The following is a 23,944-nucleotide window of genomic DNA, read 5'->3' as shown; positions in this document are numbered from 1 at the left end:
ATGTTGTAGGTAACAGTATGAGCATGTTGTAGGTAACAGTACGAGCATGTTGTCAGTACGAGCATGTTGTAGGTAACAGTACGAGCATGTTGTAGGTAACAGTACGAGCATGTTGTAGGTAACAGTACGAGCATGTTGTAGGTAACAGTACGAGCATGTTGTAGGTAACAGTACGAGCATGTTGTAGGTAACAGTACGAGCATGTTGTAGGTAACAGTACGAGCATGTTGTAGGTAACAGTACGAGCATGTTGTAGTTGTCAGTACGAGCATGTTGTCAGTACGAGCATGTTGTCAGTACGAGCATGTTGTAGGTGACAATACGAGCATGTTGTCGGTAACAATACGAGCATGTTGTAGTTGTCAGTACGAGCATGTTGTCAGTACGAGCATGTTGTCAGTACGAGCATGTTGTCAGTACGAGCATGTTGTCAGTACGAGCATGTTGTAGGTAACAGTATGAGCATGTTGTCAGTACGAGCATGTTGTAGGTAACAATACGGGCATGTTGTAGGTAACAGTACGAGCATGTTGTCAGTACGAGCATGTTGTAGGTAACAATACGGGCATGTTGTAGGTAACAATACGAGCATGTTGTAGGTAACAATACGAGCATGTTGTAGGTAACAATACGGGCATGTTGTATGTAACAATACGAGCATGTTGTAGGTAACAATACGAGCATGTTGTAGGTAACAATACGAGCATGTTGTAGGTAACAGTACGAGCATGTTGTAGGTAACAGTACGAGCATGTTGTAGGTAACAGTACGAGCATGTTGTAGGTAACAATACGAGCATGTTGTAGGTAACAATACGAGCATGTTGTAGGTAACAGTACGAGCATGTTGTAGGTAACAGTACGAGCATGTTGTAGGTAACAGTACGAGCATGTTGTAGGTAACAGTACGAGCATGTTGTATGTACGAGCATGTTGTAGGTAACAGTACGAACATGTTGTCGGTACGACCATGTTGTAGGTGACAATACGAGCATGTTGTAGGTAACAGTACGAGCATGTTGTCGGTACGAGCATGTTGTAGGTGACAATACGAGCATGTTGTAGGTAACAGTACGAGCATGTTGTCGGTACGAGCATGTTGTAGGTAACAGTACGAGCATGTTGTAGGTAACAGTACGAGCATGTTGTCGGTACGAGCATGTTGTAGGTAACAGTACGAGCATGTTGTCGGTAACAATACGAGCATGTTGTCGGTGACAGTACGAGCATGTTGTCGGTAACAGTACGAGCATGTTGTAGGTAACAGTACGAGCATGTTGTAGGTAACAGTACAAGCATGTTGTAGGTAACAGTACGAGCATGTTGTAGGTAACAGTACAGGCATGTTGTAGGTAACAGTACAGGCATGTTGTAGGTAACAGTACGAGCATGTTGTCGGTAACAGTACGAGCATGTTGTAGGTAACAATACGAGCATGTTGTAGGTAACAATACGAGCATGTTGTAGGTAACAATACAGGCATGTTGTAGGTAACAATACGAGCATGTTGTAGGTAACAATACGAGCATGTTGTCGGTGACAGTACGAGCATGTTGTCGGTGACAGTACAGGCATGTTGTAGGTAACAGTACAGGCATGTTGTAGGTAACAGTACAGGCATGTTGTAGGTAACAGTACGAGCATGTTGTCGGTAACAGTACGAGCATGTTGTAGTTGTCAGTACGAGCATGTTGTCGGTAACAGTACGAGCATGTTGTAGTTGTCAGTACGAGCATGTTGTCGGTACGAGCATGTTGTAGGTGACAATACGAGCATGTTGTAGGTAACAATACGAGCATGTTGTCGGTAACAATACGAGCATGTTGTAGGTAACAGTACGAGCATGTTGTCGGTAACAATACGAGCATGTTGTAGGTAACAGTACGAGCATGTTGTAGGTAACAGTACGAGCATGTTGTAGTTGTCAGTACGAGCATGTTGTCAGTACGAGCATGTTGTAGGTAACAGTATGAGCATGTTGTAGGTAACAGTACGAGCATGTTGTCAGTACGAGCATGTTGTAGGTAACAGTACGAGCATGTTGTAGGTAACAGTACGAGCATGTTGTAGGTAACAGTACGAGCATGTTGTAGGTAACAGTACGAGCATGTTGTAGGTAACAGTACGAGCATGTTGTAGGTAACAGTACGAGCATGTTGTAGGTAACAGTACGAGCATGTTGTAGGTAACAGTACGAGCATGTTGTAGTTGTCAGTACGAGCATGTTGTCAGTACGAGCATGTTGTCAGTACGAGCATGTTGTAGGTGACAATACGAGCATGTTGTCGGTAACAATACGAGCATGTTGTAGTTGTCAGTACGAGCATGTTGTCAGTACGAGCATGTTGTCAGTACGAGCATGTTGTCAGTACGAGCATGTTGTCAGTACGAGCATGTTGTAGGTAACAGTATGAGCATGTTGTCAGTACGAGCATGTTGTAGGTAACAATACGGGCATGTTGTAGGTAACAGTACGAGCATGTTGTCAGTACGAGCATGTTGTAGGTAACAATACGGGCATGTTGTAGGTAACAATACGAGCATGTTGTAGGTAACAATACGAGCATGTTGTAGGTAACAATACGGGCATGTTGTATGTAACAATACGAGCATGTTGTAGGTAACAATACGAGCATGTTGTAGGTAACAATACGAGCATGTTGTAGGTGACAGTACGAGCATGTTGTAGGTAACAGTACGAGCATGTTGTAGGTAACAGTACGAGCATGTTGTAGGTAACAATACGAGCATGTTGTAGGTAACAATACGAGCATGTTGTAGGTAACAGTACGAGCATGTTGTAGGTAACAGTACGAGCATGTTGTAGGTAACAGTACGAGCATGTTGTAGGTAACAGTACGAGCATGTTGTATGTACGAGCATGTTGTAGGTAACAGTACGAACATGTTGTCGGTACGACCATGTTGTAGGTGACAATACGAGCATGTTGTAGGTAACAGTACGAGCATGTTGTCGGTACGAGCATGTTGTAGGTGACAATACGAGCATGTTGTAGGTAACAGTACGAGCATGTTGTCGGTACGAGCATGTTGTAGGTAACAGTACGAGCATGTTGTAGGTAACAGTACGAGCATGTTGTCGGTACGAGCATGTTGTAGGTAACAGTACGAGCATGTTGTCGGTAACAATACGAGCATGTTGTCGGTGACAGTACGAGCATGTTGTCGGTAACAGTACGAGCATGTTGTAGGTAACAGTACGAGCATGTTGTAGGTAACAGTACAAGCATGTTGTAGGTAACAGTACGAGCATGTTGTAGGTAACAGTACAGGCATGTTGTAGGTAACAGTACAGGCATGTTGTAGGTAACAGTACGAGCATGTTGTCGGTAACAGTACGAGCATGTTGTAGGTAACAATACGAGCATGTTGTAGGTAACAATACGAGCATGTTGTAGGTAACAATACAGGCATGTTGTAGGTAACAATACGAGCATGTTGTAGGTAACAATACGAGCATGTTGTCGGTGACAGTACGAGCATGTTGTCGGTGACAGTACGAGCATGTTGTCGGTAACAGTACGAGCATGTTGTCGGTAACAGTACAAGCATGTTGTAGGTAACAATACGAGCATGTTGTCGGTAACAGTACGAGCATGTTGTCGGTAACAATACGAGCATGTTGTCGGTAACAATACGAGCATGTTGTCGGTAACAGTACAAGCATGTTGTAGGTAACAATACGAGCATGTTGTAGTTGTCAGTACGAGCATGTTGTCAGTACGAGCATGTTGTAGGTAACAGTACGAGCATGTTGTCGGTAACAATACGAGCATGTTGTCGGTAACAGTACGAGCATGTTGTAGGTAACAGTACAAGCATGTTGTAGGTAACAGTACGAGCATGTTGTAGGTAACAGTACGAGCATGTTGTAGGTAACAGTACGAGCATGTTGTAGGTAACAGTACGAGCATGTTGTAGTTGTCAGTACGAGCATGTTGTCAGTACGAGCATGTTGTCAGTACGAGCATGTTGTAGGTAACAATACGAGCATGTTGTAGGTAACAATACGAGCATGTTGTAGGTAACAGTACGAGCATGTTGTAGGTAACAGTACGAGCATGTTGTAGGTAACAGTACAAGCATGTTGTAGGTAACAGTACGAGCATGTTGTAGGTAACAGTACGAGCATGTTGTAGGTAACAGTACGAGCATGTTGTAGGTAACAGTACGAGCATGTTGTAGTTGTCAGTACGAGCATGTTGTCAGTACGAGCATGTTGTCAGTACGAGCATGTTGTAGGTAACAATACGAGCATGTTGTAGGTAACAATACGAGCATGTTGTAGGTAACAGTACGAGCATGTTGTAGGTAACAGTACGAGCATGTTGTAGGTAACAGTACGAGCATGTTGTAGGTAACAATACGAGCATGTTGTAGGTGAGCATGTTGTAGGTAACAGTACGAGCATGTTGTAGGTAACAGTACGAGCATGTTGTAGGTAACAGTACGAGCATGTTGTAGGTAACAGTACGAGCATGTTGTAGGTAACAGTACGAGCATGTTGTAGGTAACAGTACGAGCATGTTGTCGGTACGACCATGTTGTAGGTGACAATACGAGCATGTTGTAGGTAACAGTACGAGCATGTTGTCGGTACGAGCATGTTGTAGGTGACAATACGAGCATGTTGTAGGTAACAGTACGAGCATGTTGTCGGTACGAGCATGTTGTAGGTAACAGTACGAGCATGTTGTAGGTAACAGTATGAGCATGTTGTCGGTACGAGCATGTTGTAGGTGACAATACGAGCATGTTGTAGGTAACAGTACGAGCATGTTGTAGGTAACAATACGAGCATGTTGTAGGTAACAATACGAGCATGTTGTAGGTAACAATACGAGCATGTTGTCGGTAACAGTACAGGCATGTTGTAGGTAACAATACGAGCATGTTGTCGGTAACAGTACAGGCATGTTGTAGGTAACAATACGAGCATGTTGTCGGTAACAGTACAGGCATGTTGTAGGTGACAATACGAGCATGTTGTAGGTAACAGTACGAGCATGTTGTAGGTAACAGAGCATGTTGTCGGTAACAATACGAGCATGTTGTCGGTGACAGTACGAGCATGTTGTCGGTAACAGTACAGGCATGTTGTAGGTAACAGTACGAGCATGTTGTAGGTAACAGTACGAGCATGTTGTAGGTAACAGTACAGGCATGTTGTAGGTAACAGTACAGGCATGTTGTAGGTAACAGTACAGGCATGTTGTAGGTAACAGTACGAGCATGTTGTCGGTAACAGTACGAGCATGTTGTAGGTAACAATACGAGCATGTTGTAGGTAACAATACGAGCATGTTGTCGGTAACAATACGAGCATGTTGTAGGTAACAGTACGAGCATGTTGTAGGTAACAGTACGAGCATGTTGTAGGTAACAGTACGAGCATGTTGTCGGTAACAATACGAGCATGTTGTAGGTAACAGTACGAGCATGTTGTAGGTAACAGTACGAGCATGTTGTCGGTACGAGCATGTTGTAGGTAACATTAAGAGGAACAGAGGTTTAATCTCAGCCAGCCAACCAACCAACCCAGCCATGTCAACCAGCTAACCAGTAAGTATGTAGCGTTGTAGCCTACCTGTGAGAATAGACTGGTCCACTCTTAGGGTGGTAGACTTAATGGAGGTGATCCTGATGTCAGCAGGGACCTTGTCACCAACTAGACAAAAAAAGGTTAGAAGAGCAGACAGAGGGTTTGTTTAAAACTGTCATTTGATGAAAGTATTGGGATAACATTCTACAGAGGGAGAAAGAGGAAGAGAGAGGGAGGAAGAGAGACCATGTCTACTGTTTGCTGATGATCTGGTGCTTCTGTCACCAAGCAAGGAGGGCCTACAGCAGCAACTAGATCTTCTGCACAGATTCTCTCAGACCTGGTCACTGACAGTAAATAGCAGTAATACAAAAATAATCTGTAGCTCAGTTGGTAGAGCATGGCGCTTGTAATGCCAGGGTAGTGGGTTCGATTCCCGGGACCACCCATACGTAGAATGTATGCACACATGACTGTAAGTCGCTTTGGATAAAAGCGTCTGCTAAATGGCATATTATTATTATTATTATAATGGTGTTTCAAAAAAAAGTCCAGTCGCCAGGACCACAAATACAAATTCCATCTAGACATTGGATGGAATTTGTTGTCCTACAGCAGTGGTTCCCAAACATGCCAGCAGCATTACCACCCTGCATTACCACCCTGCATCGCCAGCAGCATACCACCCTGAATCCCACTGCTGGCTGGCTTCTGAAGCTAAGCAGGGTTGGTCCTGGTCAGTCCCTGGATGGGAGACCAGATGCTGCTGGAAGTGGTGTTGGAGGGCCAGTAGGAAGCACTCTTTCCTCTGCTCTAAAAAAAATCCCTTTTAGTATTTGCACATCGTTACAACACTGTATATAGGAATAATGACATCTGAAATGTCTTTATTCTTTTGTAACTTCTGTGAGTGTAATGTATACTGTAAAGTTTTGTATATTTTACTTTTGTTAATCATCTACTTCACTTGCTTTGGCAACGTTAACATATGTTTCACATGCCAATAAAGCCCTTAAACTGAATTTGAGATGAGAGAATAGGTGAGTGAAGAGAGACAAGAGAAAAGGTGTGTGAGATTTTAAAATGAGGATCTTAGCCCTCTGTAGTGACCTGTGACGATGTGAGTCCAGCGGGCCAGGAGGTGTAATCACGAAGGAAATGAGAAGATGGAAGACTAGCTGTGAAACTGCCGGCAACCACCCACGTTCCCCAGGTGAACACTCAATTGCAACCTGTCGAATCGCAGCATTAAAAAAACAAAGCCTTTTGCAAAGTAACTTCGGCCAGTGAGCCCTGGCTTAGCCTTGCAAGTCAACAACATTCAGCCAACCGTATACCAAAAAAAAAAAAAAAAAAATACTTCGATGCAACTCTGATCCAGTCACGATTGCCATCCCTATAAAATGGATTCCACACTCGCGCTCGGGCATCTGAGAAAGCACTCAGCTCCCTCATCACAGAGGGATGAACCCATAAACAAGCAGCTTGTATTAATACCTCTAATCTATTTCTCTCCTCTCTGGCTGTATATTAAAGTCATCTTTCATGACAGGGTTCAGGAGTCGTGGGCATGTGGCACTTTGAACCATGCTCCACTGTACACATTTGTCACAGCTTCACATTCAACAGTTTTGGGGCACGTTGGTGGGTCACACCAGGACAGTGATGCTGGAATTGCTTCATCCAAGCATTTTTTTTTTTAAGTAAAAACTTCTAGAATATGAAGATATCATTACAGTAAGAGGTTTAACAAGTCATAAGATATGAAGCAGACATTCTCATAACTGAAAGCTATGATGCAACTGATGTTGACAACCACTAAACCAATCCGCTATTCTGTAATGGTTTGAAGTTGCATGGTTTACAGAGGTAAATACATATATCAACACAGTTCTGTGCTACATGTTATCCAGATTGGTCAACCCTGTTCTCAGACATCAGCCTACATAATTCACTGCTATTCAGACGGGTCCAACCCTGTTCTCAGACATCAGCCTACATAATTCACTGCTATTCAGACGGGTGCAACCCTGTCCTCAGACATCAGCCTACATAATTCACTGCTATTCAGATGGGTCCAACCCTGTCCTCAGACATCAGCCTACATAATCCACTGCTATTCAGACGGGTGCAACCCTGTTCTCAGACATCAGCCTAATCCACTGCTATTCACTAAAAACAAGGCTGGTAACAGAATGCACCAATTAGGCTTTTCAAGGTGATCCCTCATGAAAAGTCTGTCTTGTCTATTGCCTTATCTGGTGTTGCAGAATGATCATTATTACGCAAGGCGAACTGACAGTGATTAGCTATGTTCCATGACCTAGTGTGTGACCTAGTGTGTGACCTAGTGTGTGTGGGAGCATTATTTGGCCTCCCCTCCAACTCTAATCAGGAAGTGAACCACTGACCAAACCGAAGGTATTGATTAAACACCTTTCATCACATTCATTGGTAGAACTTTGGCAAACTGCTATGATTTCAGAAAACCTCCTGTGCCCCCCCTCCCCCCTCCCTATCATGGCAATTTCCTGCATTGCCCTTGGAGTTCTCAATTTCCTACTTTATCACGAGTACTCACTCTCACATTATATCTGACAATCCACTCCTCCTCTCTTCTGCAACAACCAGAAAGAGATGAGCGAGGAAAGAAACAGAGGTGTATGTGTGGGAACTGCAAAAAAAGAGGCTTTTGAAACTCCCACTCCCAGCATCCTCTTCACCTACTGTAGCCCCATCGCCTCCAACTCACCCATCACCCATCACTCGTCTCCAATCACCTCCCACAGACTGAGTCTTGCTCGCTCCTCTCCCATCTAAATGCTAATACTAGGATCAGTAAGTTCTATTTGACAGTGAATACTTACCTTAACATAATGCAGCCTACGCCATTACTGAGTGCAAACTGTCAACTGTCTGGAGGGAACCTTTGGAGAATCATCCAGTAGTGTGTGCTTAACTTAACGCTCATCCCTGGCTGGAACTTAGTATCTATCAGACCAAACTCTAGTTGATGTGATGGTCTGATATTCATTCCTGGAACTTAGGATCTATCAGACCAAACACTGGTTGATGTGATTTGTGATGGTCTGAGATTGCTGAATCATGCCACAGCAAGTACCACACTGACAGAGCTGCTTGTGCTCTTAAGGTCATACTACTGCTTGGTTCACAGTCCCAGTTCTCCTGGAGATAGACAGCAGACAAAATACACTACTGCATAGCTTCTTCAACTCTGATCTTATTACCACCTAAATCCATCTCTAGTTCCCTAATCGAGGAGGTTAGTCATTGGATATTCATGAGAATGGAACCCAAACATCATGTTTATTAGTGAACTGGTTACATGGCACCCATTCCTGTATGGGACGATCTTCACTCCTTTCCTGTTCCACTAGGAAGTCTTCCCAGGTTTCAATTTCTTCAGGCCGTCTAAGCCTGTATGTGTTCGTAGTTCCAACAACCCTGCCTGTCTCAAGTGTACAGACAGTTTCTATCTGTGAAGAAAACCATTTTTAAAAACAGGGAATGTTCCACACCCATAACTGTGGCGTGACGCTGGCACTGGGGACAATGTGAAACCAGCCAGGCAGGCAGCAGAGGGGAGGGTGGAAACTTGTGTAAATATACTGCATTGATGTTTTTTAGCTCTCCTCAAAAAGGCACTGTAGTAGAGTGTCCATTTCCATTCCTTTCAGATCGCTAGTTCCCATGGAAACAACTTGAACCGACACTAATCCAAAATACAGGAGAGAAAAGACTCTTGACACAAACAAAATGTTTTTGGAGAAGAAATGTAAGTAAGAAAATAAATAATAATAATTAAAAAGGAGTGTTTGCCTTGTCACCCATTCTGAACATGCTCTTAGACACTTTCTGAGAGAGAGAAAAAAATAACTGCGGTTTTACCTACTGAGTGTTTACTAGTGTTAAATAGCACTAAGCAACCAGATTAAGTCACAGAGAGATATTCCTCTGCTCAGGCAATACTGTACATACAGAACACTATGCCAAGCTGGAAGTCTCTCTACCCAGTATCTGCGATGATAGGAAATGACATCCTTCCTCTGTGGGCCACTCACATCCTGAGACTTGCATCTTTCCTCTGTGGGCCACTCACATCCTGAGACTTGCATCCTTCCTCTGTGGGCCACTCACATCCTGACAGACTTGCATCCTTCCTCTGTGGGCCACTCACATCCTGACAGACTTGCATCCTTCCTCTTTGGGCCACTCACATCCTGACAGACTTGCAGCTTTCCTCTGTGGGCCACTCACATCCTGAGACTTGCAGCTTTCCTCTGTGGGCCACTCACATCCTGACAGACTTGCAGCTTTCGTCTGTCTGTGTGTCCTCTGTCTGTGTGTCCTCTGTCTGTGTGCTCTGCCCTCCACTCAGCAGATACTAGGTGGGCTAGACTAACAAAACCCCATTCATTTATATAGAGCTGCTGACAAAGAGGAGTGATACTCGGACTCACCGTCCACAGAGGAGACCCTGACTACAGATGGGGGGGGGGTCACGTCCCATTTCATTTAAAAAGAAAACACTTCCTTCTCCACCTCAGCTCAAAGATGCCAGATCGCCATAGAGACAATAAAGAGGATTGGAGTGGCTAGATCTCATTGGTTCCTCATATAGAGTAGTGTCAGGCTGGGGTTGTATTATATGTCCCAGATGAGTTCTTACTCTGATAATTAGAACCTAACGGACACTATGAAATCTTTAAGTTTATTCTTCCCTAAAGGATCGAATAGCTGAACAGACTGGAAGACGTGGTTACCATAGTGGTGGTATATGTACCCCACTTTGGGTGGAGTCTCCTACTTCTCGCTAAATATTGTATCTTTAGTGCAAAATAAAACGGTACATTTTCCCTTAACGTGACCTGACCTCCACCCACTTCATCACTAATCCATGACTCTCTCCCCCCTTATCAATGCCTGCCACATATGATAATTTTCCCTACACTCAGTACATTCCAAGCTTAATTGACCCCCACCATATACCTTCCTCCTACAGATACCCATTAACTTCTGGTGTAAACCCTCAACCTTAACACTCAACAGGATACCTGATAGTGCTGCTTCTTCTCAGTGTTCTAAGAGGTGCTGTTGAACCTCAAACATTTCTGTGCTTCAGTAGAGGTGGAGCTAGTCTGAGGATGGTTGCCATAGAGACAGGCTGTTTGTCCCCCCCTCCCTGACTGGCAGTGTTGTTGTTGTTCAATCTTCCAAACAACTGAAACGGCTGCAACACTTAACAAAGAGCTGCAGTTAGTTTCAGAATGGGTGGCAAGGAATAAAAACTTCAAAAACTAAAAGCATTGTATTTGGGACAAATCATTCACTTTATATCGTAATAAAATAAGGTTGCAATTGAGCAAGTTGAAGTGACTAAATTGCCTGGAGTAACCCTGGATTGTAAACTGTCGTCATGGTCAAAACATATTGATGCAGTAGTAGCTAAGATGTGGAGAAGTCTGTCCATAATAAAGCTCTGCCTTCTCAACAACACTATCAACAAGGCAGGTCCTACAGGCCCTAGTTTCTACCTTCTTAACAACACTATCAACAAGACAGGTCCTACAGGCCCTAGTTTTGTCACACCTGGACTACTGTTCAGTCATGTGGTCAGGTGCCACAAAGAGGGACCTTGGAAAATTTCAATTGGCTCAGAACAGGGCAGCACGGCTGGCTCAGAACAGGGCAGCACGGCTGGCTCAGAACAGGGCAGCACGCCTGGCTCAGACCAGGGCAGCACGCCTGGCTCAGACCAGGGCAGCACGCCTGGCTCAGAACAGGGCAGCACGCCTGGCTCAGAACAGGGCAGCACGGCTGGCTCAGACCAGGGCAGCACGCCTGGCTCAGAACAGGGCAGCACGCCTGGCTCAGAACAGGGCAGAACGGCTGGCTCAGAACAGGGCAGAACGGCTGGCTCAGAATACCCAGCAGCAGTAACCAGGTGGTGAGACAGAGCAAGGGAAACGCTTTGGAAATTTAAAGTCCCCTAAATACAGGGACGACCGCAGCCACTTCTCTCACACACACACGTGGTCCTGGCTGGCACCTGTGGGCCCAGTGGAAAGGCTTTTACAGTTACACTTATACTTTTACAGTGCCTTCACAAGGTATTCATACCCCTCAACTTACGCCTTATTCCACGTTTTGTTGTGTTACAGCCCAAATTCAAAATGTGTTACATTTCTCACCCATCTACACACTATACCCCATAATGACAAAGTGAAAACATGTTTTGATAATTTGTTTTCACATTTATTGAAAATTAAATACAACAATATATAATTTACATAATTATTCTCACTCGTGAGTCAATACTTTGTAGAAGCAATCTTTGGCAGTCTTTCCACAGCTGGATTGTGCAACATCTGCCCATGATTCTTTTCAAAATGATGTTAAATTGGTTGTTGATCATTGCTAGACAACCATTTTCAGGTCTTGCCATAGATTTAAGTAGATTTAATTAAAAACTGTACCTCGGCGACTCAGGAACATTCCAAGTCTTCTTGGTAAGCAACTCCAGTGTAGATGTTGCCAAACGTTTTTAGTTATTGCCCTGTTGAAAGGTGAATTGGTCTCCCAGAGTCTGGTGGAAAGCAGACTGAACCAGGTTTTCCTCTATGAGTTTGCCTGTGCTTAGCTCCATTCCATTTTTTTTTGTCCTGAAAAACTCCCCTAGTCCTTAATGATTACAAGCATACCCATAACATGCAGCCTCCACTGCCTGAAAATATGAAGAGTGGTACTCAGTCATGTATTGGATTTGCCCCAAACATAACACTTTCGATTCAGGACAAAAAGTAAATTGCTTTGCCAATTTTTTTGCAGTATTACTTGAGAGCCTTGTTGCCAACAGGATGCATGTTTTGGAATATTTTTTCTCTGTACTTCCTTCTTTTCACTCTGTCATTTAGGTTACTATTGTGGAGTAACTGCAGTGTTGTACATCCATCCTCAGTTTTCTCCCATCACAGCCATTAAACTCTGTTTTTTTTTAAAGTTACCATTGGCCTTGAAAGCGGTTTCCTTCCTTACCGGCAACTGAGTTAGGAAAGGTCTTTGTAGTTACTGGGTGTATTGATACACCATCCAAAGCATAATTGATAACTTCACAATGCTCAAAGGGATGAGTTCAGGTGGGCCTACATTCTACAGCATACAAAGAAAAAAAAGAGGTGCTCAAAAACAACTCACATGAATGACTTACCGAGGAAAAACTTCCAAAAGGACTAATACAAGGTACAATGGAGTTGGGGCACCCAAAACAAGTCAGAGATTGATTTCTTATTGCTCTCTTTGATTCCCTGACCAGGATGCGAACAGGTGACTGACGATTCTACGTCGAACTAACGTCAGTGTCCTGACCATTGCACTTAGCTCTTATTAATAGCCTTCATTGAGACAATAATATCAACAAATTATAATATGTTTCAAGGTAAATGGCAAATTACAGCACAAAAATAAATATCACATTTGCATCTCATTAATCAATAGAGACCCCCCCCAAAAAAAAATGAAGGTAACAACATTATAGAAACAAGGGGGAAAAAAATCATCATATAGCCCATTAGTGCCTACGAGTGATACCAGAATGCCTGTTTAAGTTTATGTACGATATCATAAACGCAACAAATTAAAAGATTTTGCTGAGTTACAGTTCATATAAAGAAAATCAGTAAATTGAAATAAATAAATTAGGCCCTAATCTATGAGTTTCACATGACTGTGCAGGGGCACAGCCATAGGTGGGCCTGGGAGACAATAGGCCCACCCACTTGGGAGCCAGGCCCAGCCAATCAAAAAGAGTCCCCACAAAAGGGCTTTATTACAGACAGAAATATTCCTCAGCCGCCAGAACGAGGCTCTCCACTACCTGTAGTTCTTGCAGTAATGATTCTTCAGAATGTATCTATAGATAGGAGCCAAATAGCCTCGGTCTAGAAATGAACATTCAATTATCTGGCAACAGCTCTGGTGGACATTTCTGCAGTCTGCATTCTAATAGTGTGCAAAGCTGTCTTCAAGGCAAAGGACGGCTACTTTGAAGAATCTAAAATATATTTTCTACATGATTCCATGTGTTATTTTGATGTCTTCATTATTATTCTACAATGTAGAAATTAATACAAATAAAGAAAAACCCTTGAATGAGTCGGTGTGTCCATGCTTTTGACTGGTACTGTATATATGTGTGGGGTACAGAGATGAGGTAGTTGTTCAAAAATCATGTTAAACACTATTATTGTACACAGAGTGAGTCCATGCAACGTTATTATGGGACTTGTTCAGCAGTTTTACTCCTGAACTTATTTAAGTTTGTCATAACAAAAGGGGTTGATCAGTTACGTATTGACTCAAGATATTACTGAGTATTGTGTGTAGGTCACTGACATAAACAACAACTTTTAATCCATTTCAAATTCAGGCTGTAATACAACAAAATGTGGGGAAAAGGGGGTGTGAACACTTTCTGAATGCACTGTGTGTGTGTGTGTGTGTGTGTGTGTGTGTGTGTGTGTGTGTGTGTGTGTGTGTGTGTGTGTGTGTGTGTGTGTGTGTGTGTGTGTGTGTGTGTGTGTGTGTGTGTGTGTGTGTGTGTGTGTGTGTATGTTGGTGTGTGTGTGTGTGTGTGTATGTTGGTGTGTGTGTTGGTGTGTGTGTGTGTGTGTTGGTGTGTGTGTGTGTGTTGGTGTGTGTGTGTGTGTTGGTGTGTGTGTGTGTGTTGGTGTGTGTGTTGGTGTGTTGGTATATGTGTGTGTGTTGGTGTGTTGGTATATGTGTGTGTGTTGGTGTGTTGGTATATGTGTGTGTGTTGGTGTGTTGGTATATGTGTGTGTGTTGGTGTGTGTGTGTGTGTGTGTTGGTGTGTGTGTGTGTGTGTGTGTGTGTGTGTGTGTGTGTGTGTGTGTGTGTGTGTGTGTGTGTGTGTGTGTGTGTGTGTGTGTGTGTGTGTGTGTGTGTGTGTGTGTGTGTGTGTGTGTGTGTGTGTGTGTGTGTGTGTGGTATGGGCCAGAATGCAGGATGAACAAAGAAAAATACTTTCACACTGACAAAAAACCTGTCTGTCCCTCACCCTGTACTCACCGGCAATCTCTACAACATCCCCAGGCACAATTTCCCGGGCTTTGACCCTCTGGACAGCCTTGCGGTTCATGCGGTACACCTTGGCTATCTCTGGCTCGTACTCCTTCAGCGCCTCGATGGCGTTCTCCGCATTCCTCTCCTGTACCACACGGAGAGACAGAGGCAGGTTCAGTACCAACAGCCCCATTTCGTACCACGCTAAAGTGTTTGTGCTTTTGTCACTTTGGAATGAACACCTACTAGAAAGGCAATGGCGATAAACTGAACATTCAACCCATAGACTGACCCTACCCAGTGCTCGCTCACTCAGCTGTCAATGTGTCCTCCAAACCCCACTTTATCACATGTGCTCCATCTATCCCTCCTCCTCATGCTACCCATCCCTCCTCCTCATGCTACCCATCCCTCCTCCTCATGCTACCCATCCCTCCTCCTCATGCTACCCATCCCTCCTCCTCATGCTACCCATCCCTCCTCCTCATGCTACCCATCCCTCCTCCTCATGCTACCCATCCCTCCTCCTCATGCTACCCATCCCTCCTCCTCATGCTACCCATCTCTCCTCCTCATGCTACCCATCTCTCCTCATTCTACCCATCTCTCCTCATTCTACCCATCTCTCCTCATTCTACCCATCTCTCCTCATTCTACCCATTTCTCCCCATTCTACCCCTCCCTCCAAGGACAAAGTGCTCTATTCAGAGACCAATTCTGATTAGGCTACAGTTCATGGTCTTCAATTAACACTGACCCGTTTCTGTCTGCAGGTCTACAGAGTGAAATGAACAAAGACAGTAAGTGATCGCTCTGAGTGAAATACCTACAGAACTAGCATTTACATCATCAATGGCTTGTTTTACTGGCGCCTCTAGAAGCACCATGTACATTGCCACGTGTATATACACCGGGCAATTTAAAAGCTTGGCCTTGGCTCCATGGTTTCCATGTTTCAATTGAATACGGCTTTACTATCCTACCCATCAATAAAAGCCCTGCTGGCACGTATGAAGGTCGAAAGCAGAACACAAGTTATGGTTCTGTATAGATGATTCGTTAAGGTGACACACCATATAATATCCTGCATGTCAGCACCATCTCCTGACACATGATCAGGTGAACACACACGAGATAGAGACACTCACCTGCCAGACTCCGATCACAGCGTTAGCGATGAGGATAAGCAGGATGACGATAGGTTCCACGAAGGCTGTGATGGTCTCCTCCCCCTCCTCAAACAGAGCTAGCACCTGGAGGGGGGAGGGGGCACATAATACAGAGTTATTGTAACAGATTCTAGTAAAAGTGTTTTCTTCTCCGCAGTGAGTATTGAGCAGTGAAGAGGATCGGAGCAGATCAGCGGCTCAAGCCCCGGTTGATAGCTCATCATTCACGACCGTTTGGGTCCCGCAAATCTACCCTTCACTCCACTCCGCTCTGTGTAGAGAATATTGAAGGAGAGCAACTTGTTCTGATCTGTCCTTTCCTTTCATTCAGCCTAGCTAGCTAGCCAGTTGACACTGTTTTCCATTAGCGCCGTCTGTCGGCTAATCGGCCGGTTACAGACTCATTTTCAGCCGGCTACTTCTTCCGCTTCATCTAAAAGAAATACAGTGGGGCAAAAAAGTATTTGGTCAGCCACCAATTGTGCAAGTTCTCCCACTTAAAAAGATGAGAGGCCTGTAATTTCCATCATAGGTACACTTCAAGTATGACAGACAAAATCAGAAAAAAAAATCCAGAAAATCACATTGTAGGATTTATAATGAATTTATTTGCAAATTATGGTGGAAAATAAGTATTTGGTCAATAACAAAAATGTATCTCAATACTTTGTTATATACCCTTTGTTGGCAATGACAGGTCAAATTTTTTCTGTAAGTCTTCACAAGATTCACACACACTGTTGCTGGTATTTTGGCAATTGGTGACTGACTAAATATTTTCTTGCCCCACTGTATATATATATATTTTAATTTATTTATTTAAAAACACAACTACTTTTCATGTAAAAGTATCAATTCGCTAGTCCATCGAGCTCTCTCCCACTAGAATGAATGATATGCATCTTCTAGCGATCTATTGATAGGATAGGCGCCCGTCAGTCACAAAGCCAGCGATAACAGGGAACCTCTTTGTTATGGCCATCTGTCGGCACTATCTGGTCGATACAACATGTGTGCGCTGCGGTTGCAGTCAAATTGTTGGTTGCAGTCAAATTTCACAGTAGGCTATTTACTGTGCTTTAATTGACAACTGAACAGCAAGTTTATAAAATGTGTTTGAAGTGACTGAATAAAGTCAAATCAATCATAAGTCATGCAACATTGTTATATGACCATGGAATCGCATCGGGACAAATAAACCAAAGGATTTTCTAGGTATTCCTTCCCTAGGATGTCGGGGCTTGCCAGACGGTGAGTAACTCACCTCGTCAGTCAGTGTAACCGAATCGCATCAGTGAGAGCCCTTCATTTGGCTCCCTAATTTGCATAGACTACTGGTAGACCTTTGGCTTTTTTTGCCAATTATCTACCAATAAATTATGAAAGTATTTGATAAGAATCATTACTGCAGGAACAGGTAGTGGAGAGCCTCATTCTGGTCAAAGTTTGATCATTTGGGCCCTCACCAAATCCAGACACTAAAATGGATGTCACGTCTGGCCATAGAGAGGTTTTTATTCTCTATTTTGGTTAAGCCAGGGTGTGACAAGGGTGGGCATTCTATGTTCATTTTCTAAGTTTTATATTTCTTTGTTGTTTGGCCGGGTGTGGTTCTCAGAGGCAGCTGGCGATCGTTGTCTCTGATTGAGAACCATACTTAGGTAGCCTGGTTGTCTCTGATTGAGAACCATACTTAGGTAGCCTGGTTGTATCTGATTGAGAACCATACTTAGGTAGCCTGGTTGTCTCTGATTGAGAACCATACTTAGGTAGCCTGGTTGTCTCTGATTGAGAACCATACTTAGGTAGCCTGGTTGTCTCTGATTGAGAACCATACTTAGGTAGCCTGGTTGTCTCTGATTGAGAACCATACTTAGGCAGCCTTTTCCCACTGGGTTTTTGTGGGTAGTTGCTTACTGTTTTTGTGTCTGCACCAGACAGAACTGTTTCGGTTGTTCTCTTTGTCATTCAGTGTTCTATTCCATTAATTAATGAGGAACACGTACCACGCTGCACCTTGGTCCTCACCTTCTCCCAACAGCCGTTACAATGGAATTCAACAATATTAAAAACATTTATTGAATCACCTAAATGTATTGAACATTTATTAATTTACTCAAGTATATCATAAGAAATGAACAGAACGCATCAGTAGGTAGATTTCCATCCAATTGGAATTCAACAATATTAAAAACATTTATTGAATCACCTAAATGTATTGAAGCGACAGTAGGTAGATTTCCATCCAATTGGCGACAGATTTTAATGCACATTTTTCCACCAAAATGACTTGTTACGGCTAGAAATCAGTGTGATGACGTAGTGCACACAAAATCAGTGTGATGACGTAGTGCACACAAAATCAGTGTGATGACGTAGTGCACACAAAATCAGTGTGATGACGTAGTGCACACAAAATCAGTGTGATGACGTAGTGCACACAAAATCAGTGTGATGACGTAGTGCACACAAAATCAGTGTGATGACGTAGTGCACACAAAATCAGTGTGATGACGTAGTGCACACAAAATCAGTGTGATGACGTAGTGCACACAAAATCAGTGTGATGACGTAGTGCACACAAAATGTACCTTTCCATTTAAGTTTTCAAGACCTGAATACAAATCTAAAAGGTCAATGCGTTTCCATCACATTATCAACTCTACTAATAGTTTTGTCACAAAAAACGTTAAATATCAATGTGCCTCCTCTGGTCTTGATACCTGAGCTCTAGCCAACTGCTCACAGATTCAATGCAGGTAGGCTGTGAGGGTAGGCTAGTCTACATGAGATTATTCATGAATAAGAGTGAGAATACTTTTATTTCTCAAAACGGCAGTCAAGCATCGATCATCATGTCACCAGAACATGACCCTGGATATTTATTGGAAAGGGGTGTTAAGTCCATCACCGTGCACATTCACCACCCTGTGAAGTTCATAACTTATTTCATCTGTAGCCTAATAAACTGCATGCTTTCCCAAGTCGTAGTGGGAGGACCACACCACATATTATCGTGTGACTCCAAGTTTACTTAGATACAATGTTTATTATAAATCTATATTTGCATAACGGCGTTTTCACCACCATTTTTACATAATTAATTTTGCCGACCAAAAATAATAATAAATAAAAAAATATATATAAAGAGAACTCCCTATGCCGAATTTAATTCTGTCAACATTTATAAAATTCTACCGAAACGTCCTGTTTCCATCACAGCTGTGGTGAATGTTTTTTTTTTATACCAGTATGACTTTTTAACGTAGTTAGTTATTTCGTATTTCCTGCAACGTTCTGAAGAAGCAATGAGAATGCCCGTCTGTGTGTGTGTGCAGTGTGTCTACAACTTTCAGTAGAAATCCATCTAGCATGTTGGAGGTGATGAAACGAGGTCTGATTCATTTTGACGGAGGAAAGCGAAACCGGAGGGAAGAGTAAACCAGGGCGGGACCAAAGTTGGGAAAGCTGAACCTGTGTACTCTGCAACGTTGCGTTGCTATTGAATATAGTCCTGATCACATAGGGGTGGGCAACTCCAGCCCTCGAGGGCCTGATTGTTGTCACAATTTCTCCATCCCTAAAAAAAAACACAGCTGATTAATCAAATTGCATTCTAAACCAAAGATGTGTTAGCTGGGGCAAAACTGTGACACCAATCAGGCCCTCGAGGACTGGAATTGCCCACCCTTAGGCCCTTACCATATCCAAAACAATACACTCAATCCATACATGCTCAGTAATTGTAGTTGCAAAGTAATATCTTTCTGCACAATACCACAAAAACAAACATTTCAGAGGTAAACTTGATAAAATATGCCATAATTTTGCTGTATATTTCAGATGAAGTGAAGGCGTTACAATGTACCGGGGGCCACCAAAATCGAGCTCCTTCGGCAAGACATTCTAACCCATGGGTGCTTTCGGCACCTGGCTAGCTACTCTGTACTTGTGACTGACACACACTTCCGTGGTATTTCTGACAATTAGCGAGTGTTCTTAGTTTTAGCAGACGGGAATTAGAGCAGGGATTTCCAACAGGTCGATCGCGAGCTACCAGTAGCTCGCAGACCACCTATGAGTGGCTACCAGACCACCTATGAGTAGCGAACAGACCACCTATGAGTAGCTACCAGATCACCTATGAGTAGCTACCAGACCACCTATGAGTAGCGAACAGACCACCTATGAGTAGCTATCAGATCACCTATGAGTAGCTACCAGATCACCTATGAGTAGCTACCAGATCACCTATGAGTAGCTACCAGACCACCTATGAGTAGCTACCAGACCACCTATGAGTAGCTACCAGACCACCTATGAGTAGCTACCAGACCACCTATGAGTAGCTACCAGACCACCTATGAGTAGCTACCAGACCACCTATGAGTAGCTCCCCAAACAATTCTGAAAGTACATGGAATTTTCACATGTTCCACTGCAAACCGTCATAAAATAAATCTCACAGGTATCAGACGCCACAAGTTCCCAGCTATTATCTAGTCAACCTGATTTGCATACTTTTACTATAGCTTGTTGAGACACATTTTTTTTTACCTATGAAGATGGCAATACCACAGCGCAGGAACGATGTATAGTGAGGAGGGGGGCCTCATTCTGGTCCACGCTCATTTCTTTTCCAGTGTATTACATTTGATCTTCATTAAAAAAGGCAGGTCATGTAATCATTTGATCAGGTAAAAATGTATACATTTCATGATCTGACAATGGTTTGCAATGTTTTAGGATTTAAAATGAGACGTATAATATCGTCATGGTTTTAAGTAAATTTCTAAGGCATTACTGAACGAAGAGCAATTTGGGAGCCAAATGAATGTCTCTTTTAGGTGAACGTCGTCAAATGGTCCGGCTCACAGAAAATAATGCACATCACTAGAAGCCAGTCGATGTTGACAGAGGCCAGTCGATGTTGACAGAGGCCAGTCGATGTTGACAGTGGCCAGTCGATGTTGACAGTGGCCAGTCGATGTTGACAGTGGCCAGTCGATGTTGACAGAGGCCAGTCGATGTTGACAGAGGCCAGTCGATGTTGACAGAGGCCAGTCGATGTTGACAGAGGCCAGTCGATGTTGACAGAGGCCAGTCGATGTTGACAGAGGCCAGTCGATGTTGACAGAGGCCAGTCGATGTTGACAGAGGCCAGTCGATGTTGACAGAGGCCAGTCGATGTTGACAGAGGCCAGTCGATGTTGACAGTAGCTAGTTGATGTTGGGTTGATAGAAATACTTTCTTCAAAAGCGTCTCATTTAAATGTTTACTGCAAAGTAGGCTTACCTGGCAGAAGTATATCATGAGTAAGTGTATCTATTATTTGCTGACTTTGCCATGAAGTTAGCAGTAGAAGTACAGCACAATCGCTAGACTGACACATTAGCTGCGCAATTAAAGGGGAATTACACAAAAATATATATTTTTAAACGCTTTCTTCCAGACCCCCCCCCCCTTAAAAATATATGTTTTTCTGATACGATTTAAACATTGACATCGACTGTAATTGTAATTTTTGTAATTTACAATTTTCACAATTGTAATTGTAATATGTGAAACCCAGGAATATCTCAAACAGAATTTGGGAAACAAAATGTATTTTGCAGGGTCCCTTCCCCCCCCATAGAGTTTTTATGAAACATTATTTTACCAGGCATATTGACAGAATACAAAGTGTACAAGAGAAAGTAGTGCACAAAGGACCTGGGGAAGAATTGCAGAGAAGAGAATGTGCCTTTTTGAAAGCTATAAAAAGAGAGTAGCTCACGACATTTCTTTTAAAAAGTTGTTCTCATGCTAGAAAAGGTTGGAGACCCTTGAGAGGAGACAGGAGTTACGCTTCACTTCCAGACAGATGGCTTATTGGGACTGAATGGCCACAGTTCCAACGTCACGTTAAAACCAAAACACAGCTTGAACAAATGGAAGGAAAAACTAAATTTTGTTTAAATAAAAAACGTATTAAAATTATGTTTACGAAGACATGCACGACAACAAGCAAAGCATCAGGGCCCAATTCAATGGCCACTTGACTTTTTCACTCCCTTCCTGCACAAACCAAAACCTTGACCTATACTCCCTCTCTCACATAATGCTGTGGAGAATTAAATAACGGAAGACAACCTTTCCTCCTTCCTCAGAATAAAATGGAGGAAGTGTTTATTTCATAATTACGAAGTGTATTCATTGTTTCAGGTGATCGATGTTGCCAGTTGTCATCGGTTGGGGTCATGGGTCAGCCTGACTTGGTATGGCCCGGTCTATAACCCCTATTCTCATAGAAGGATGGGAGTGATCAAGTTGTCTCAACTACACAACAAATCTTAGTAAAAAGATGATCGAATTAAAATAGTTTTAAAAAAAGTTGCCTACAATATGATAAATTACAGTAAGCATTGTGTCCAGTAACAGTTAACATTTACATTTACATTTAAGTCATTTAGCAGACACTCTTATCCAGAGCGATTTACAAATTGGTGCATTCACCTTATGACATCCAGTGGAACAGTCACTTTACAATAGTGCATCTAAATCTTAAAGGGTGGGGGGGTGAGAAGGATTACTGGCCTCTGTAGCTCAGTCTGGCCAGTTAAGGTAGCCTAGGTAGCTCAGTCTAAGAGGCTTCATGGCAGTTAAGAGGCTGTAGTGGTAGACCTGAGCATTCCTTCTCCTCTACGACTTCCATCCATAAATAGTCATGTGTAATGATTATATCGGAGACCGCTTTAAAAACAACAGCTTTGTCCTGTGTTCCTCTCTTGTTGCCTGGTTACAAGGCTCTATTCTCATGTCATGCAGAGTCAGAGCAGCTCAATGTCTTCATTTACATATTATTCAAATAGGCACACAAATTAGTAATTTCCCCATTGAGGTTTGGCCCTTATAGGTTAGGATTGCCTTTCTTTCGGATACTTCTGAAAGGTCACTTTCGCCAACTCTTCCAGCATCAGTAGGCTGTTGCTGTAATTCATGCTGTAATTCATTAAAGCAGCAACGTTGGTCACTAAAACTGAATTGTTTTAATAAAAATAATAAAAAGTGTTTATTTAACTAACTAAATCCATTTGATGTTACTTTTTTTTTATTTTACTTTTATTTAACACGGCAAGTCAAGTCAAGAACAAATTATTATTTACAATGACTTCCTACACAGGCCAAACCCGGACAACGCTGGGCCAATTGTGCACCAACCTATGGGACTCAATCATGTCTGTAGTGACACCTCAAGCACCGAGATGCAGTGTCTTAGACCACTGCGCCACTCGGGAGCACCAATGCACAGTAGCACCGACTGACCCATAAGGAAGACATCAGCATCAAGTCTCAATGGATGTGCAGTAGGTTAAACCAGCCTAGGTAGCTCAGTCTGCTTGGTGTATAGTAAAGGATGTGCAGGAGGTTAAACCAGCCTAGGTAGCTCAGTCTGCTTGGTGTATAGTAAAGGATGTGCAGGAGGTTAAACCAGCCTAGGTAGCTCAGTCTGCTTGGTGTATAGTAAAGGATGTGCAGTAGGTTAAACCAGCCTAGGTAGCTCAGTCTGCTGGGTGTATAGTAAAGGATGTGCGCGAGGTTAAACCAGCCTTGGTAGCTCAGTCTGCTTGGTGTATAGTAAAGGATGTACAGGAGGTTAAACCAGCCTCAGTCTGCTTGGTGTATAGTAAAGGATGTGGGGGAGGTTAAACCAGCCTAGGTAGCTCAGTCTGCTTGGTGTATAGTAAAGGATGTGGGAGCTGTAAATCAGTGGAACAAAACAGGGTCTTGTTACAGTGCTAACACATTTAAATTACAAGTACGGGCAGCCTAATTTACATTAGGAAAAACAAACAGCCTCCCACTTAGAAACACCAGGATAGGCCTCCCGGGTGGCGCAGTGGTTAAGGTCGCTGTACTGCAGCGCCAGCTGTGCCATCAGAGTCCCTGGGTTCGCGCCCAGGCTCTGTCGTAGGCGATGCATAATTGGCCTAGCGTCGCCCGGGTTAGGGAGGGCTTGGCCGGTAGGGGTGTCCTTGTCTCATCGCGTACCAGCGACTCCTGTGGCGGGCTGGGCACAGTGTGCGCTAGCCAAGGTGGCCAGGTGCACGGTGTTTCCTCCGGCACATTGGTGC

General features: G+C 43.3%; 1 protein-coding gene across 1 annotated transcript in view; it reads right to left on the bottom strand.

Moving 5' to 3' along the window:
• Window positions 1-23,944, bottom strand: part of atp2a3 (ATPase sarcoplasmic/endoplasmic reticulum Ca2+ transporting 3) — a 107,439-nt gene that overhangs the window by 58,270 nt on the left and 25,225 nt on the right. The window contains exons 4-6 of the mRNA XM_046329771.1: window positions 15,809-15,913; window positions 14,667-14,805; window positions 5,607-5,687 (exon numbers count right to left, since the gene is read on the bottom strand). Coding sequence (XP_046185727.1) covers window positions 5,607-5,687; window positions 14,667-14,805; window positions 15,809-15,913 — 325 coding nt within the window. The remainder of the gene's footprint in view (window positions 1-5,606; window positions 5,688-14,666; window positions 14,806-15,808; window positions 15,914-23,944) is intronic.

The sequence above is a fragment of the Oncorhynchus gorbuscha genome, linkage group LG02, assembly GCF_021184085.1.
Source record: "Oncorhynchus gorbuscha isolate QuinsamMale2020 ecotype Even-year linkage group LG02, OgorEven_v1.0, whole genome shotgun sequence".
NCBI lineage: Eukaryota > Metazoa > Chordata > Actinopteri > Salmoniformes > Salmonidae > Oncorhynchus > Oncorhynchus gorbuscha.
This window is presented reverse-complemented; position numbering and strand designations above follow the sequence as displayed.